The sequence below is a fragment of the Oncorhynchus clarkii genome, chromosome 16 (assembly GCF_045791955.1).
Source record: "Oncorhynchus clarkii lewisi isolate Uvic-CL-2024 chromosome 16, UVic_Ocla_1.0, whole genome shotgun sequence".
NCBI classification, from domain to species: domain Eukaryota; kingdom Metazoa; phylum Chordata; class Actinopteri; order Salmoniformes; family Salmonidae; genus Oncorhynchus; species Oncorhynchus clarkii.
The window spans coordinates 36,319,928-36,336,892 of NC_092162.1; the positions used below are offsets into that span (position 1 = coordinate 36,319,928).

The 16,965-nt window shown below is 43.2% G+C and overlaps 1 protein-coding gene across 5 annotated transcripts in view; it reads right to left on the reverse strand.

Annotated features, from left to right (window-relative positions):
- LOC139368354 (tensin-2-like) overlaps positions 1-14,865 on the reverse strand; it is a 53,405-nt gene extending 38,540 nt beyond the window's left edge. For 2 of the 5 annotated variants that reach the window (XM_071107126.1, XM_071107125.1), the window contains exons 1-3: positions 13,868-14,865; positions 4,891-4,996; positions 4,573-4,610 (exon numbers count right to left, since the gene is read on the reverse strand). In XM_071107126.1, the coding sequence (XP_070963227.1) occupies positions 4,573-4,610; positions 4,891-4,996; positions 13,868-13,993 (270 nt within the window). In that variant the 5' untranslated portion in view covers positions 13,994-14,865. Of the gene's footprint in view, positions 1-4,572; positions 4,611-4,890; positions 4,997-6,932; positions 7,075-9,723; positions 9,877-13,264; positions 13,300-13,867 lie in introns of those variants that run through there. The other 3 variants (XM_071107128.1, XM_071107127.1, XM_071107130.1) reach the window with 3 other exon arrangements.
- Between the last annotated feature and the right edge of the window lie 2,100 nt (positions 14,866-16,965).

The following is a 16,965-nucleotide window of genomic DNA, read 5'->3' on the forward strand; positions in this document are numbered from 1 at the left end:
GCCACCGTGGGGCACTCTGATGTTTGCTGATGTTCACAACGTTGACATCAGCAAACCGCTCACCCACACGACGCCATGCACACTGTCTGCCATCTGCCTGGTACAGTTGAAACCGTGATTCATCTGTGAAGAGCACACTTCTCCAGCGTGCCAGTGGCCATCAAAGATGAGCATTTGCCACCTGAAGTTGGCTACGATGGCGAACTGCAGTCAAGTCAAGACCCTGGTGAGGACGACGAGCACACATATGAGCTGCACTGAAACTTTTTCTGTGCAGACATTCTTTGGTTGTGCAAATCCACAACTTCATCAGCTGTCCAGGTGGCTGGTCTCAGACGATCCCGCAGGTGAAGAAGTCGGATGTGGAGGTCCTGGGCTGGCATGGTTACACATGGTCTGCGGTTGTGAGGCCGGTTGCCAAATTGGTCTGAGGTTGTGAGGCCAGTTGCCAAATTGTCTAAAACGACGTTGGAGGCGACTTATGGTAGAAAAATTAACATTCAATTCTCTGGCAACAGCTCTGGTGGACATTCATGCTGTCAGCATGCCAATTGCATGTTCCCTCAAAACTTAAGACATCTGTGGCATTGTGTTGTATGACAAAATAGCACATTTAAAAGAGGCCTTTTATTGTGCCCAGCACAAGTTGCACCTGTGTAATGAACATGCTGTTTAATCAGCTTCTTGATATGCCACATCACTCAGATGATGAAAGCATAGAATAGCCAAATATCACAGAATTAAATATTTACTATAACTGGGGCTTAAACTTTACATAAGCATTCAAAACACCTTTATGAAGCCATTCATGACACCTTAATGAGTGTTTCAGTAGGCCTATAATGTATTACATTAACCTTCATGATTGATGTATTCTTTCATCAGTGTCTCTCACAAGTAATGTTTTGTCTACACATCATTATAATTTTATTGAGTGTGTATGTGAAGTGAGAGAGAACAGCAGATGGGTTTGTTTACATTAATTTGTATAAAACCAATCTCTGTGTGTTTCATGAGGTCATGTGACGTTCATTTTGCATACATAGACGGAATATTTTTGTTCAGAGGGAACCTCCATCTAAGATGACGGTCTACAATAACCTCACCTCAGCACGCAAAAACAGGCGGACCAAGGAACCATTAAACAAGCAAAGATATATCTGCCATGATAACATATAAATGTATGTAATTTATTTATAAAAAAATTATTGTCCATGAACTATGACTATTCTAACAGGTTTTAAAATGTGCTTATGTCTTTACAGGCTGAGTCCTACAGAAATAGCCTTCTTAACCGTGATGAGGCCTGTGGTGACGGCAGGCAGGTGACGGCAGGTGGAGGCTTTGAACTGCTGCCGGTGATCTTATCGCTACAATCAAAACTTAAGAGGCTGGAAGCATCGTGCAAGATGTCCCTACCACTCATGAGAGGGTCTCTGAAAGCGCTTTGGAGGAATGAAGGAAGATCCCTAACTTATTGCTGCTGCAATCCTTCTGCCAAAGTTAAAAATCTCTTGGACTGACAAAGCAGATGTCATCGAAGCAGGTAAGATTTCATCACTCTAATATTTGTCACATTATTTGTTAACCTTAAACGTGTTCCTGATAAGATACACACTGAGTATACCAAACATTAGTAACACCTTCCTAATATTGAGTTGCACCCCCCTTTTGCCCTCAGAAAACCCCAATTCGTCAGGGCATGGACTCTACAAGGTGTCGAAAGCGTTCCACAAGGATGGTGGCCCATTTTGACTCCAATGCTTCAAACAGTTGTGTCAAGTTGGCTGGATGTCCATTGGGTGGTGGACCATTCTTGATACACACAGGAAACTGTTGAGCGAGAAAAACCCAGCAGCGTTGCAGTTCTTGACACAAACCGGTGCACCTGGCACCTACTACCATACCCTGTTCAAAGGCACTTCAATATTTTGTCTTGCCCAGTTACCCTCTGAATGGCACACTTACACAATCCATGTCTCAATTGTCTCAAGGCTTAAAATTCTTTAACCTGGCTCCTCCCCTTCATCTACACTGATTGAAGTGGATTTAACAAGTGACATCAATAAGGGATCATTGTTTTCACCTGGATTCATTTGGTCAGTCTATGTCAATGGTTCCCAAACTTTTTATAGTCCTGTACCCCTTCAAACATTCAACCTCCAGCTGTGTACCCCCTCTAGCACCATGGTCAGCGCACTCTCAAATGTAGTTTTTTTTTGCCATTATTGTAACCCTGCCACACACACACTATACGATACATTTATTAAACATAAGAATGAGTGTGAGTTTTTGTCACAACCCGGCTCGTGGGTATTGACAAAGAGCTCTTATAGGACCAGGGCACAAATAATAATATAATAATAATAACTCATTTTGCTCTTTATTTAGCCATCTTACATATAAACCTTATTGTTCATCGAACATTGTGAATAACTCACAACAGGTTAATGAGAAGGGTGTGCTTGAAAGGATGCTCATAACTCTGCAGTGTTGGGTTGTATTGGAAAGAGTCTCAGTCTTAAATCATTTTCCACACACAGTCTGTGCCTGTATTTAGTTTTCAAGCTAGTGAGGGCCGAGAATCCACTCTCACATAGGTACATGGTTGCAAAGAGCATCAGTGTCTTAACAGCGCGATTTGCCACGCAAATTTTCACAAAACCGCTTGTTGCAATTTCAATGAGGCTCTCTTGTTCAGATATCGGTAAGTGGACTGGAGGCAGGGCATGAAAGGGATAACGAATACAGTTGTTTGTGTCATCCGTTTCTGGAAAGTACCTGCGTAATTGTGCACCAGACTCACTCCGGTGCTTCGCTATATCACATTTGACATTGTCCGTAAGCTTCATTTCCACACAAAAAATCATACAATGATGGAAAGACCTGTGTATTGTCCTTGTTAATGAAGATAGAGAAGAGCTCTAACTTCTTAATCATAGCCTCAATGTTGTCCCGCACATTGAATATAGTTGTGCGGAGTCCCTGTAATCCTAGATTCAGGCTAGAAAAAACATCACTCAGATAGGCCAGTCGTGTGAGAAACTCGTCATCATGCAAAGTGACAAGTGATAATACAGATCTGGGCCTTATCCACAAAGCCTCTCAGAGTAGGAGTGCTGATCTAGGATCAGTTTTACCTTTTAGATCATAATGAAGAAGAGTACAGATGTAGGATCTTAATTTGATCACTCATTTGTTGCTGAGAATTTTCCTGTACAGCAGGAAATGCAAACTTGTAGTGTATTCAAGATTTAAAAAGGCTTCTAAAGTTTGTAATTTCCACTTTAAAATGTCAGACTTGATTTGCCCTAACAAAAAATGTATCAACACCTCAAACTATTTCCATGAATTATAATACCCATAATAATTCACATTTCCTCTTGCTGCAGGATTGTTTTCCTGCTGTAGCAAACTGTCTTAATTTAAGATCGTACATCTGTATATGGACAGGTTGGGACCTGCTTTGTGGAAATGGGCCCTGGCCTGACACTGACCTGACCATCTGTCGATCTCTCGCTCTCTCTTTCATTCTCAATGACTGTGATAAAGCTAAGGTTATTACACTAGCACAACACAGAGGCTGGTCTTTTTTATTAAAATCAGACAGATTTTCGTGGACAATAACTTATAAAACCCTCAGGGCCAGACGGATGTTGTACCATGTGTATTTGGGGTTTGTGTTTGCTCTTCTGTATGTGGTTTCAATAAAACCCCAGGCAGCTTCCTTCGATCAGAGCTTCCTGAATCCCAAGCTTTCATGGGCGAGCCCCTTTAGCCCTCAGCGCTGGCTCTTAAGGCCAGATAACAGTTGAGATGGCCATGCCCCCGGAGGCTGGCCTGGCCTCTCCCTTCCTGGGCAGGACCGATGTCTATCGCTGCCTGGGCACCGACCACCCCCAGTCAACAGGACAGCCTCAGCTAAGCAGCTATCATCTCCAAACCCAAACACATCCAGGCCACAAACAACACAACAATGTGGAAATAATATCCCTCTGACGAAAAGCATTAATTTGAGGAAACAGCCAGACCTTTACAATCCACAGGACAAGAGTGGCCTACATACTATTCCAGGTATACTGCAGACGAGTTTGTGCCCATTCCTAGATAGAAATCATCAAATATGAAAATTATATTGAAAAAACAACCGGATATGGACTTTTATTGATTTGCTACTTTCCAAACCCACCCTCACTTATCTTCTAATGCTCTCTCGTCAGATGGAAAAGATGCTACGAAGATTGGAAGGCAATCTCTGCCACATGCTTTCTTCCATAATGCATGGCGCCCGCCGCCGCAGTCTGCCAAGTCTCTCCCTGCCCCAGGCCAAAGTTGGCATTCACTCCTCCATCAATGACCCTTTCACATGGAGCAGCGTGGGGCTTGGGTGCGGCCGGTCCCCGTTCTGGGAATGGAACAGTGAAGCCTTCACATCAGTGGAAAGAAACTGTAGCCTTCCTTAACCCGCTGCAGCTCTACTCAAAGGTGGCATCTAGCTCATAGGGTAGGGACAGGGAGGACAATTCCAGAGTTGGGCAAGTTACGCAGGAGTGAATCAGTTTGGAGTCTTACCTTTGCCTCGCATTTCTTGTGAGTGGCTGTTTTACACACTGGAGAGAGAAGGATGAGAATGGAGCAATTAGTCAGCTTCCATCATCCAGGTTAATTTTGTGTATTTGATGTAGCATTGTTAAAAACATGATCTAACTCAGCCTAGCTCCCTAGACAATAATCAGCTTACAGTCAGGAGGATGTTGGCTCTGAGAGAGACAGCTAGCTAGAGCTGACAGGAGTGCCAGCTGAACAGGATCCTCCATGGAGGAGGGTGGAGAGAGAGGGAGAGAAGTGGGAGAGAGAGAGTCTGAGAAAGACAGAGAGAGAGACACTCACCTCGACAGAAGGACCCTGTGCTGTCCACACTCTGACGACACACCCCACACTGACGCCTCTTCCTAAAGGTCTTCTCCTTGAAGACATGGGGCTCTTCCTTGCCCGTCTGTCAACACACAGGTACACACACATTCAGAAACTCAGTACTTAGGGAGTAGCACACACACTAGCAGGTTGTTGGCGTGTTTGAGTGAAAGGAGTTTTGCAGTCAGGTGTTGCTGATCCTTATTTCTGCTCCAGAACCTCTGGATGGTTGGTCCTATAACGGAGGTAATCTTCTAGTAACACGCCCATGATCCTACTTTGTTTCACAACATGAAATTGGCTTTGAACATGAGACTGCAGGGGGATGGGAGTTACACGTTTCATGGCATGGTAACTAAGCCAATGTAAACAAATGGTTGCTCTGCTCGTACACACAGACACACATTCACACACTCTCTCTCCCTATGTCGTGAACTAAGGAAAGAAAGGATGGAGAATGTTTGTGGAAAAAATGAAGGCATAGAAACACCCACTCAGATATACTGAGGGCAAATCCACCAGTTAATGTAAGCCCTCAGAAGTGTCCATGTTCGTGTGTGTACAGTACAATCTATATACTGGCTCAAAGCCTGTCTGTTTTCATTGGTCCGGAAATCAAACTGAAACATATAATGAACCTTTGTTACGGCAGTGTGTGCTTTTCCTCTTCAGTAAAGGGGCTGTTTGCACACTTTTCCATTCTCCTCTCCCGCTACGACTGGGCACTATTTGGACAGCTGGCAGGAGACTGTGCTTACCATGTTCACTACGCAACTGTGTGGACACCCAGGGCTGGCACCCCCCCCCCCCCCCTCTCCCTGCCCACCCATGGCCCCACCTCACCACTGACCCCAAGCATACCAGGCATGACACTAAACAACTGTCTCTCTGAAACTTTCTACCTGTCTGCAGCCATGGAGTGGCCCGGGAACAAAGTTTAAATAGAGACTTTAAATTCTAATTCAAATGAACTTCACCGCAAGCCTACTGTTGTGTGTGAGTAAAATATTGTAAGCAGTTTCACACATACTGGGCATGGTTTCACAACATTTTTGCTAAAGACACGATCACTCTGCATTACAGACCACCTGGCAGACAGACAGAGAAACAGACGGACGGACTGCATACCCTGGGATGCGTTCAGAAAAGGTGCAATGGACTGAATGTTGCAGAGATAAAGAGCTGACATGACTCCTTACTTTACTTGTCAGATAGGCATTTCAGTCATTGAGAACACTTCGCAACACTGTGCAATACTGAACACGGACCTGGATACTGACATAAGCACAAGCAGCCGGCCACAGTTGGTAAACACTCAGTTGAAACAATGTGCAAGTTGGGGCCTTACGATAACAATTAGGTGTAACAAATGAAAATGTCCCCCATGTGAGACATGTGTCTCATGGATCCTTCTGTATGACATAAAAGGAATGATTGGCTCTCTTTGGATAATCAGCTGCCAAATGAGAGCTGCGAGGACAGGATGGATGGAAAGAGAGATGGGGAGAAAAGATAGATAAAGGTATCGAGTGAAACTTCTACACTCTTAGTAAAAAAGGTGCTATGTAGAACCTATTTCCTTTTTGGTTCCAGGTAGAACCCTTGTGGGTTCCATGCAGAACCTTTTCCACAGAGGGTTCTACCCCAAAGTTTTTTTTACCTGTAACTAAAAAGGGTTGTATCTATAACCAAGGGTTATCCTATGGGGCCAGCCGAAAACCCCTTTTTCAAAGTGTACACAGCAACTTGAAAACTTATACTGGTTGAGTTGATTCAAACCAAATATCTTGGTTTTCCCTCCGTCTTTACAAAGTTTGTCTGTGGTTTTCATGATCTTTCGCTCTCCAGCCATTGGTTTACATATTTGTTCAAAAACATGCTAACATTCTCCTCATACTGTACTTTATTTATACAAACATTATTTATTATTACAAGTTCGCAATGTTCACCAACAGGCTATATATCCCATTCACCTTCATGGCAAAGTATGTCTAAAATGGGCATGCATAACATCTTACCTCGTTAGCCGCCCAAATAGAACTTCAGACTCTGGGTTAAAAAAAATTGCAGACAGTTCTCTGTTACAACCCCTCCTCTCCTAAAAACACCCTTCAAGTGCACACCAGTGAGTTGCTACCTCACAAACCTGACTGTTTGTGTAGTCAGTCAGTGTAATGGGACAACCTTTATCGCCAAGTCCCTGTGTCTCCCGTCTGCTCTGGGACAGCCCCCCTTCCCCCACCCCCATCATCCCCCAGGCATTAACAGCAGTTCAGCACACAAAAGGGTTCTGTTCTCTTGTTTTTATGTCGTCCAGCTCAGAAAACCAGAAGTTCCTTAGTCAAAGAACCGCTTTTTGAAAATAAATCCCTCCCTTTCCTTCTCCCCGTCTACCAGAAGCCCCCAGAACAGAAGCGTGATTGAAGGGAGGAGCCAACCCATACACACAGATGCTACACACATCCATCCCTACAGACCCCCTGGATGCTCTGACTCCCTCTTCCCCTCCAAAAATAGCTTGATATTTAGTTTACACAATGATGGTTATTGTGTGGCACTCTGGACTGGACCCACTGACCCCAGGCTAAAGCAAGGCCAGGGGCCCGAGGCAGCTGGACTATAGAGATACTCCATAAGGGTAGGTCTTCTCTTGGGTTTCCCTTTAGACTCCAATATCTAAACAACTGAAGCTGTATTTGGACCTGAACGTCAACTCCTCTGATGTTGTGGCGCACTGGCTGGATGAGGGCCACCAGCAGCTGAGGGAGACGAGTTGAAGGAGAAGAACTGCAGAGCACTGTTCAGTGCAAGAGCATCATACTTTATGTGCCATCTGGTAAAATGATTACGGAAGCATAATAACATTTGTAATATGCCATCTTCTCTCCACTATGAGTCTTTGTGACTCATATTGTTACAGGGGTTGTTTGTGTATATGTGTGGGTCTGCAGTACAGTCCCCCTCCCTCAATTTAAAGCCAGTGTGTCACAGATGGAGATCAAGTGTGTGTGTGTGTGTGCATAATTTTGTGTGTGTTCTCTCTGTGTTCCCCTTCCCTTAATAGAAAGTCTAAAGATGCGGATGTGTGTGTGTCTGTGTTTGAATGTGTGTGCACGTGTTTATGTGCACGCGTGTGTGTGTACGTGTTTGTGTGTGTACACGTGTGTGTGTGTGTGTGTTCTCTGTGCAGCCTCCGTCCCTTCCTCCACAGAAGGCCAGTGTGTCTCAAAAGGGTGGGACAGGCAGCGGAGGGAACAGAGACAGCTTGTTCCAGTGGTGAGGTCAGCGCTGCGCCATGACACACTTCCTGTGTAGCCCTCCTCACTGTTTTAACCTCTGGTGGTCAGCCACAATGCTGCTGTCGCTGGCTAGGGTCCTCTCCTCTCACATTCAAAATTCTGATCCTGTTGTTCAGGGGCCGTATTCATATATCTCAGAGTAGGACTGCTGATATAGGATCAGGTCCCCCTTTCCATTGTATTCTTATTCATTTTGATCTAAAATGCAAAACTGATCCTAGATAGGTAATCCTATGATGAGACTTGGGCTGGTTCTACTGTGTCTCTGCTCCTTTCTCCCTCAGAGTCTGAACCACAACACTGCTGCTGGAGTGGGTCCTATCTATCAACTGATAAATGACATGCTTGGGTCACTGCAGTACACAGCAGCGCCAGTCTATTAGCAGTAACACGGTTATCACTGCCAAAGGAAAGATTGGACAATGTTATCGTGTTACCTATTCACTGTGGTTTCCCTCGTGTTATTATGTTCAGACCGCAGGGAAGAAACTTTTGACATGGGAATATGATATTGGAGGAGATTAAAGCACACATCCACATCTCCCCCTCACACACACACACACATTGTACACAACACATGCAAGAAAGCACACACACACACACACACACACACACACACAAACTACCTGGTTTACCATCACCACCTGGTTATTCAAATTGACATTTGTCATTAAGTTCACACACCCGCAAACACAGACAGACACACAAACACACACACACCTAAGGAGATCAAAATACACTTTCACAAAATCATAATAATGGTAAAGGATTGGGAAATTGCTATGACGCAGTAATGAACACAGAACACATTGGGGATGGGAGGGGAGGGGTGTGACGGGAGGGGAGGGGTGCGCATGGAGTCAGATGATTGAACCACTTTCCTTTTAGGCTTTCTGTATCAGACCTGCAAAAATACTTCACAATTAGCCTGCTATGACATCGGATTATACCGTAATTGGGCAAATAGACTCCTCTAAGGCGAGGATATTAATCACATAGTAAAACGACAATATTAGTACTTTATCATTTCAATTTAATATAGTTCACCAGAGGATGATTACCCTGTGGAAGAGTCTCGAATATCTCATTCAGTCGGACAAATAACCCTGTCCGATGTGCAGCTGTGTAACTTTCGACTAGGGTGTACTGTCAAAGAACAAGCGAGTTTGGAAAGATGACTAATCCACTAATCTAACCGCGCAAAAACATTTACAGAAAAAGATAATTGTTTATAAAAAAAAACTAACAGCACTGGAACATTCGACAAGAGACTATAGCTATTGATGTCAACATGACAACATTTCGAGGGAGATGGCAAGCGCAGCGTGCGCAAATTAATGGGATGAATACTGTCAACGATGATGCTTGCACAGTCCCCCACACCTCAATGTAACACTTTGATTCCCTCACGAATTTGCATTATTTGATTGACCATAAGGAGTACTATGTAATACTAGTCCTACAATAAAAATACATTTCAATAATAATTACTTCTCCATTATTTTCTTACCTTATTCATTTCTTTTTCCTTTAAATCTACGCCTCGAGGCATAGGTCCGAGTTAGACTTTTTAGTTCAAAAGTTCTCTTACATCTCCAAAAAGTCCTCAAAACATAGTTTGCAACTAAAGGTTGCCTTGTTTCTTTTAGTCCCCCTCTGCTCTGTCGCTGTGGGTGGAGCCATTAAAGGAAAGGCTATTGTGGAATTGAATGACTGGAATTCCACTCTGTGATTGGTCAGATCTGGGAGGGGAGAGTGAAGAAATTTCCCCAGTATTGGGAATTAGAAATGTATTTTCTGGGGGCAAGTCAAAATGGTTCTAACATTGCATGTTAACCATCACGAATTTTCTAAACTGTTATGGTTGTTTATGTATAATTGTGGTAGACAATTATAGATCCAAACTTGTAAATACTCTCCAGACACAATCCCACCAAAAGGCACCTCTGTGGTTTTGTAGCTCTCTCTGACTCTCTCTCTCTCTCTCCTCTCTCTCTCTCTCTCTCTCTCTCTCTCTCTCTCTCTCTCTCTCTCTCTCTCTCTCTCTCTCTCTCTCTCTCTCTCTCTCTCTCTCTCTCTCTCTCTCTCTCTCTCTCTCTCTCTCTCTCTCTCTCTCTCTCTCTCTCTCTCTCTCTCTCTCTCTCTCTCTCTCTCTCTCTCACACACGTTTTAATGCATGCACACAGGTTGCAAGATTAGACATTGACATATTAAAGGTGGGCCAAACTTGTGTCATGTTACCAATAGCACAAGAGCTACACCACGTGGGGGGAAGAGAGAGGTGCAACAGGTAGTGTGCAAGTGCGTCAGTTCTGTGGCGTAGCACATTTTCACACAATCCAGAGGTGGTCTTGTGAGTTCCAAATCAACTCCTAACCCCTATTCCCCAGCCACCTCTGTTGATCTGAGAGGATGGGATAGATGGAAGCATTATGTAGGTATTTCTACCCAGCCAACTAGAAGCCAAGATGAAACTATTAAATGCCATAATGCTCAAGAGAATAGTGATAAATACCAATAATCTGTAACCTTGACAGGATTTAGGACTATTCCTAAATAGGAGAGTAAATACATTATTAGAAACATGACTATAATGACTATATCTGCGTTCGGGACCTACGTTTATCTAACCACTACATCATTTGAGTGTAACTCACAGGAATCCCAGAACAACACATAGGGTAATTCAGTCCAGCCGTAAAAAAGGCCTAAGCGCCATGGAATTTCCGGCTCATGTGAAAATGGCGGGACCAGGGACGTTTATTTGTCTGTAGCTTTTTTTCTATTGGAGAGGAGTGGAGGAGAGGGGGAGGGAGGGGCAGGAAGGCCACAGGAGAGTTTAACAAAATACAGGGGTACTTCCTCGAGCTGACAAGATGCTTGGAGTCTGGGACTTGGAGAGGAGGGTAGGGTTGGGGGATAGATGAGGGATGGGGATTTGATTACAGCTGTTGAATTGGCCCTAGAACAAATTTTATTGTCACATCCTCAAATACACATAGACATGGATGGACAACAGGTTGATGTTCATTGTCAATGAGTCTTGTCCTGGAGGCAGAACTGAGAGATTTCCCCTTAGATAGCAGCTGCAAAATTGTAAACATTCATGAAAACAAAAATAAGTTAGGGATAGGCATTTGGGTCAGCACCGTGGTTAAGGTTAGGGTTAGGTTTCAAATCAGATTTTATGACTTTCAAAATGTGCCAGCAAGTGACCACTCTGCAGAGCTGCCTCCCGAGGAAGATTCACGATGAAAAACGCTAACCTGCGGATGGACATGTGTAGTTATTTACAAAGAAGGATATATGGACAGAGACAACTACAATAGAGAGGGGGGAGCAACAGCTTTTGAACCTCAAATAGGGGGTCGAATAAGCCTGTGTCGAGTGCAACTGCCTCCCATCATTACAACTTTAACTGTGCAGAGATACTGAGAAACTAAGTCCGAATGAGCCTCACTGATCCTCATCAGTACTGAACATATAGAATGATACCTCTAAAATAAAATACTGCTTTTAGCTTAAGTTCTCTAAATACAAAGGATATAACACTTTGGGGAATAGGGGAAATGCATGGAGCAACATGGAGGTAAATTAAAAAGGTTTTGAGAGTGGGAACATTGGCCAAGAGGAAATGGGGTGGGGGAAAAGGGAGTGAAGGGGGAGTTGTATTGCTTGAGGAATGATTGTGTAAGACAGCGCTAAGCCAAATGTTGATAAGGTACAGCTGTACAGACGGAAAGAGAAAGAGAGAGAGAGACTATGAATACATGCGCACGAGAGTAAACAAAGCTAGGGTCTCTTTGGGGTTGTATTTATCTTGGGAATATTTACATTCATTTTCCATGAGCGTAATACAATGCTGAATCATATCCCACTTACTTTATGTGCCCTCCCTACTCTCCCTGCCAAATTCCAGCTCATTCCCAAAACATTTCCTACTCTTTCAAAACACTCTTTTGCATACAATATTATCTTCAGAGGTTCTGTTATTTAAATGGGTGGGTCTGGGATTTATTGGGGTGGCAGGTTTTGGAAAAAGGAAAGACATTTCCTTTTCCCATTTCTCTACTTTCATCTCATACGCTGCCCCATACACACAAACATTCCTCAAGTACTGGTAACAGTTTTGTTCTAAACCAGAGTCATGTCTAGTCAAAGCTTCCCTGGGGTTTGACTAAAGTTTGACCACAGATAACAGGAAGTGAGTGAGTTTCCATGTGAGTGAGTTTGTGGTTATGTGTGCCAGTGGAACGGTGTGTATTTGTGTCTGTGTCTGAGTGAGCATTATGGATCGTAGAGGCTATTTTTACCCTTGATCCTCCAATGCTCTTTTCTGTGTTGGGTGTGTAGAAAATGCCTGTGGAATATGGTCGCTGTAAGGCAGTGCCAGTTTAAAGCGTCGTTGGTTCTTTAAGGAATTCAAACCATTTTCTTTTGACCTTTGAAGGGATGAGTAATCTGAGCCTGCAGAACCGCTGTGTGTTACAGCTGTAACAGGTGGAACAAGAGGAATATCTAGCCATCTATTCCAATCAAGTCACTGTTGTTGTACTCTATCTTCACATTCAAGAGATGGAGAGCTGCCCAGCTCTGGCTTAGGGTGAGGGGATCATAAGCCAATATCACAATGTTCTCTGGTGATCAAGATAGGCTTTGAAAGAGTGAGTATCATATCACGATAGATTCAATCGCAGAAATTACACCTCTGGCTTTGATCCCTGTTGTGCATTCGGCTACAGCAAATTGTGTTTTTCTTTTGGTTGCCAAGTAATTGAATACTATAAGCCATTAATGGAGCTTCTCTAAGATAACACAGCCAGCCCACTCATAGGATGTACTGTAGCCAGCAGTATAACAAAGCTGTGACGCATCATGACTCATAGCACATAACCTGTGAGGCTTAAAAACAATCACCAGTATAACCACCACCTTGCCTTTGGCACCCAATAAAAAGCATTGCCATTCTAGCAACAGGAAAACAGGCATCGGCCAGAAGGACACTGTTGTGAAGTGTATTTATTAAGAAGTCAATGATATCTCTTCCATACTTATCTGTTCATGGAGCATTTTTGACATTCACAGCTGCAGCCAAACCAGTCAAAATTAAATCAATTCCACATAGGCCACCAATACTGTACATCAGCTCTGTGATAGGTCAATAATAATGTAAATTAATAGCTTGAGAGCATGAAAAGAGGATGATCCATTTTGACCACACCCATACTGACGGGTCAGTTGGATGCAATAGACTGACGTCGTCCCGGGGGCTAAGTATTCCCACGCTCCACAGCATGTGCTGTAACCATGGAGTACAATAACACTCATGTACCCAAACAGGGTTCCAATTATACACAGACTCTTGGGGGTGCCCGACGTCTCTTTCTTTGACAATTTCCATTCTGATGAGGGGGCCATGATTTTTTATGGGGGTAGCCATCCTTCTATAACCCTGAGTAATTCAAACCCTGCACCCAAACATGGGCACAGACACCAGACACAACTCAAAGAAACAAGCACGCTAATGTACACAGACCAAACACATGCACTCAAATGTATGACTATATCATGCATGATGTGCAAGGTTTCCCAAAATACAGCTCTTTTGTATTGGACCAGCTGTGGCTCCTAAACAAGCCCACCCAGACACTCACCTTGGTCAGCTTCATCTTGACGCTGTTGGATCTCTCTGGACCTCGGCGCTTCAGTGACCCTCTCACTAAGGGCACAGGCTCCGCTTCCTCCCCACAGCAAGGCTCCGCACTCAGGGCGCAACCCATATAGAGATGTGGGCCCTGGTGCTCTCTTTCTCTCCTGTCCTCTCTTTCCCTGTCCCCTGCTCCCTATACTCTACCAGACACTGTTTTCCTGCGTACTCTCAGGCAGCTGTTTTTGTCGGCGGACACGAGGCCCTTCCCCTTTTCCTGGCTCCCATTCAGCCTCACGCACACTCGCCAAGGGCCAGAGGATATACGTTCTCTCCCTCCTCTCCTTCTGTCTCACACAGACATATGCATCCCCCCATTTCAAATACTCACATATAGACATACAGTACATATATGGTCTCTCTCCTTCGTTCCCTCTCTCCCAGGCACAAATGGTTACCCTCTCTCTTTCCCTCTAACTAACTCTCTTCTCTCATACGCATATACAATACCGCTCTGTTTTTCCCTCCCTTTCTCGCTCTGAAACCGTCTCTGTTTCCTGCTCACACATACACAGTCATTTTGCCAGACATTGCATGTATTGTCTAGAAATGGGTTCACAAAGCAACAAAACCACAATATAGTTGCAGTTTAGATGCTCTAAAAGACACAGACCTCTTAGCGTGGAGGCTGTCTCCTCTCCCTATGCTACTTACAAACGTGGAACTTGCAACATCAATTCCAAATACTTCCAGCAGAGTTGAAGTGGTCAGAAGTGCTGCTATGGCCATCCATCTACTCTAAACCTCTATCATTTTGTCTAGACCTTAGAGTAGACAAAGTTCACTTACTCTTACCCATTCTCACACTTTGCTACTGCTCCCAAAAGAGGCCCTTTATACTAGAGTGAGAATAACATTAGTATTATTCTTGCTTTGTTTTTTCCTCTGTCTTTTCGGTGTTCTTTGTTTATCCTGTTCAGTGTTTTGGCTGCTGCATGTGAACTCGCAGGACTTGGAGACCGTACCCCTTAAAAGGCAAATTCTTGATGTGCCTCCAAACCCAGTCTCTCACTCCCTTACTCCAACCCCCTTTTCCTCTCTTTCCCCTCCTACCTCGGTAGACTGAAAACAGCAGGCCAGGCTATGTCTTGTTGTTGTAAATGTGTTGCTCCCTCCAGACGGCCCTTGCAGGTATTCACCCCCAACTCTCTTTCCCTAACCCTCTCTTTCCACCCCTCCAGTTGTGTCTGTTTCCAGATCCCCGTTTGTGTGTTTACAACTGAACCCCTCCTGCTTTAACCACAGTACAATTTACTCCTTTTAATCAACTTACTTAGGTCCTGTGTGAAGTAGACTGAACACAGGGAGAGGGTTTGGATGAAACTGATGATCTGTAGCTGGGCTTCCAGACAGTACAGACACAGTGACATATAACCATACTAAAAAACCACTCACCATGGGTTTCTATACATTGAAAAAATATGACAGAGACGACAGACAGAGATCATAGAGACCAAATATGAGATGAGAGAAACCCTGAGAAAGTGCGAGGAGAGTGAGAAAGATAGTCACGACCAAAATTGTCACACTTCATAAAGATGAGCAAAAAAGACTATATGAGATATATAATACAAATACTGAGCTATAGTATATTGTATGCAAAAAAAAAGGGGGCAATTCTATTATTTTACACTAAGACAATTGCTCAATATTTGTATTTATTTACAGGTAATAATAAACAAACAATCTAAAAAAGATAGGTGTCAAAATTATTGACACCCCTATTTAAAAAAAATACTTTCCATGATATCTGCGCCTATGGACTGCCCTCTTCAATTCAAACCATAGATTTTCAATGGAGTTTGAGGCTGGAGTTTGAGAAGGCCATTGCAAAATGTGTACAATAAATTCATGTCAATTTGTTTCCTTATGTCTACTTCTATGCTCCTTTTCAAATTTCAAATGTTGCAAATCAACATCACAGATTTCTGTGATAAAGATTTATTATACTACAATGTACATATATGATATATTAATAAACACTATATTTTTACACCGGTTGTCTTTGTGAATTGTTTCAACAATGTAAATGAATGAGCCACATTCTCAAAGCTAGTATTTTTCAAATGATTATCAGTGTTAAGGGGCACCCTCCTACCACTTTGTCTTTCTACATCCAAACACACATTAGCATGAACTCAAATAGAACATAGTTATCTGCATATGGTAACCCCCCCCCAAAAATGCCGTTTGACCAAGGACAGATTTGTGCCAAGTGTGGGCATAATCCATAAACAGGAAAGAACAAAACATGGGCCATATCACAGACCACAAGACAAAAAGGGAAAGTAACCCAAAATGAAGTGCTGTATATTCAAGTACAATATGTGGGACTTACAAACTTCTTCCCTTTAGGGAGGTTGCTCCTGGAAAAAAAGGCTAAGTGAAAGCTGTCTGTATTTAAAGGGATAGTTCACCCAAATTACAAAATGACAGTACAAAATGTATTGTAAAAATTGATTGTGTCATTGACGTTACATATACAGTAGATGATTTGGAAGTGCAAAAATGCTAATATACCAAAGGTACCATTGACTTATGTTGGATTTGTGCCACAGAATCCTAAAAAGTAAAACAACCAAAGCAGGAAAGCAATACGTCATTTGGGTGAACTATCCCTATAGTGTGTAGGAGTTAGCAAGCCAGAAAGTAAAGGACCAAATAACAATCAATCCTCATGTTAGGATTGGGAATTGTTGTCAGTAGGTAACTTGAGACATTTAAAAAAAACAAAACAAATTTGGGCCCGATACAAAGGCCAGATATGAAACATAGTAGTGGCAAAAGGTTGTAGTTATGGATAACAGAGGAGGAAACAGGTACAGAACAAGCGATGTGATAGAAATGTGCCAAATAGGAACCATCTTCATGATATTGAGGATACTATTAATAGTAGTTTAAAAAACATTTTTATAACAATGTATGAGTGACAAATAATAGGCGGTTAGGTAGGAAATTGAATAGATTTGCATTTAAAAGTGACCAATAAAAGCTGCTTTTGGGAAGAAAGTTCAACTGTGACTCCTCAAAGCTGTGGTGAGGGTA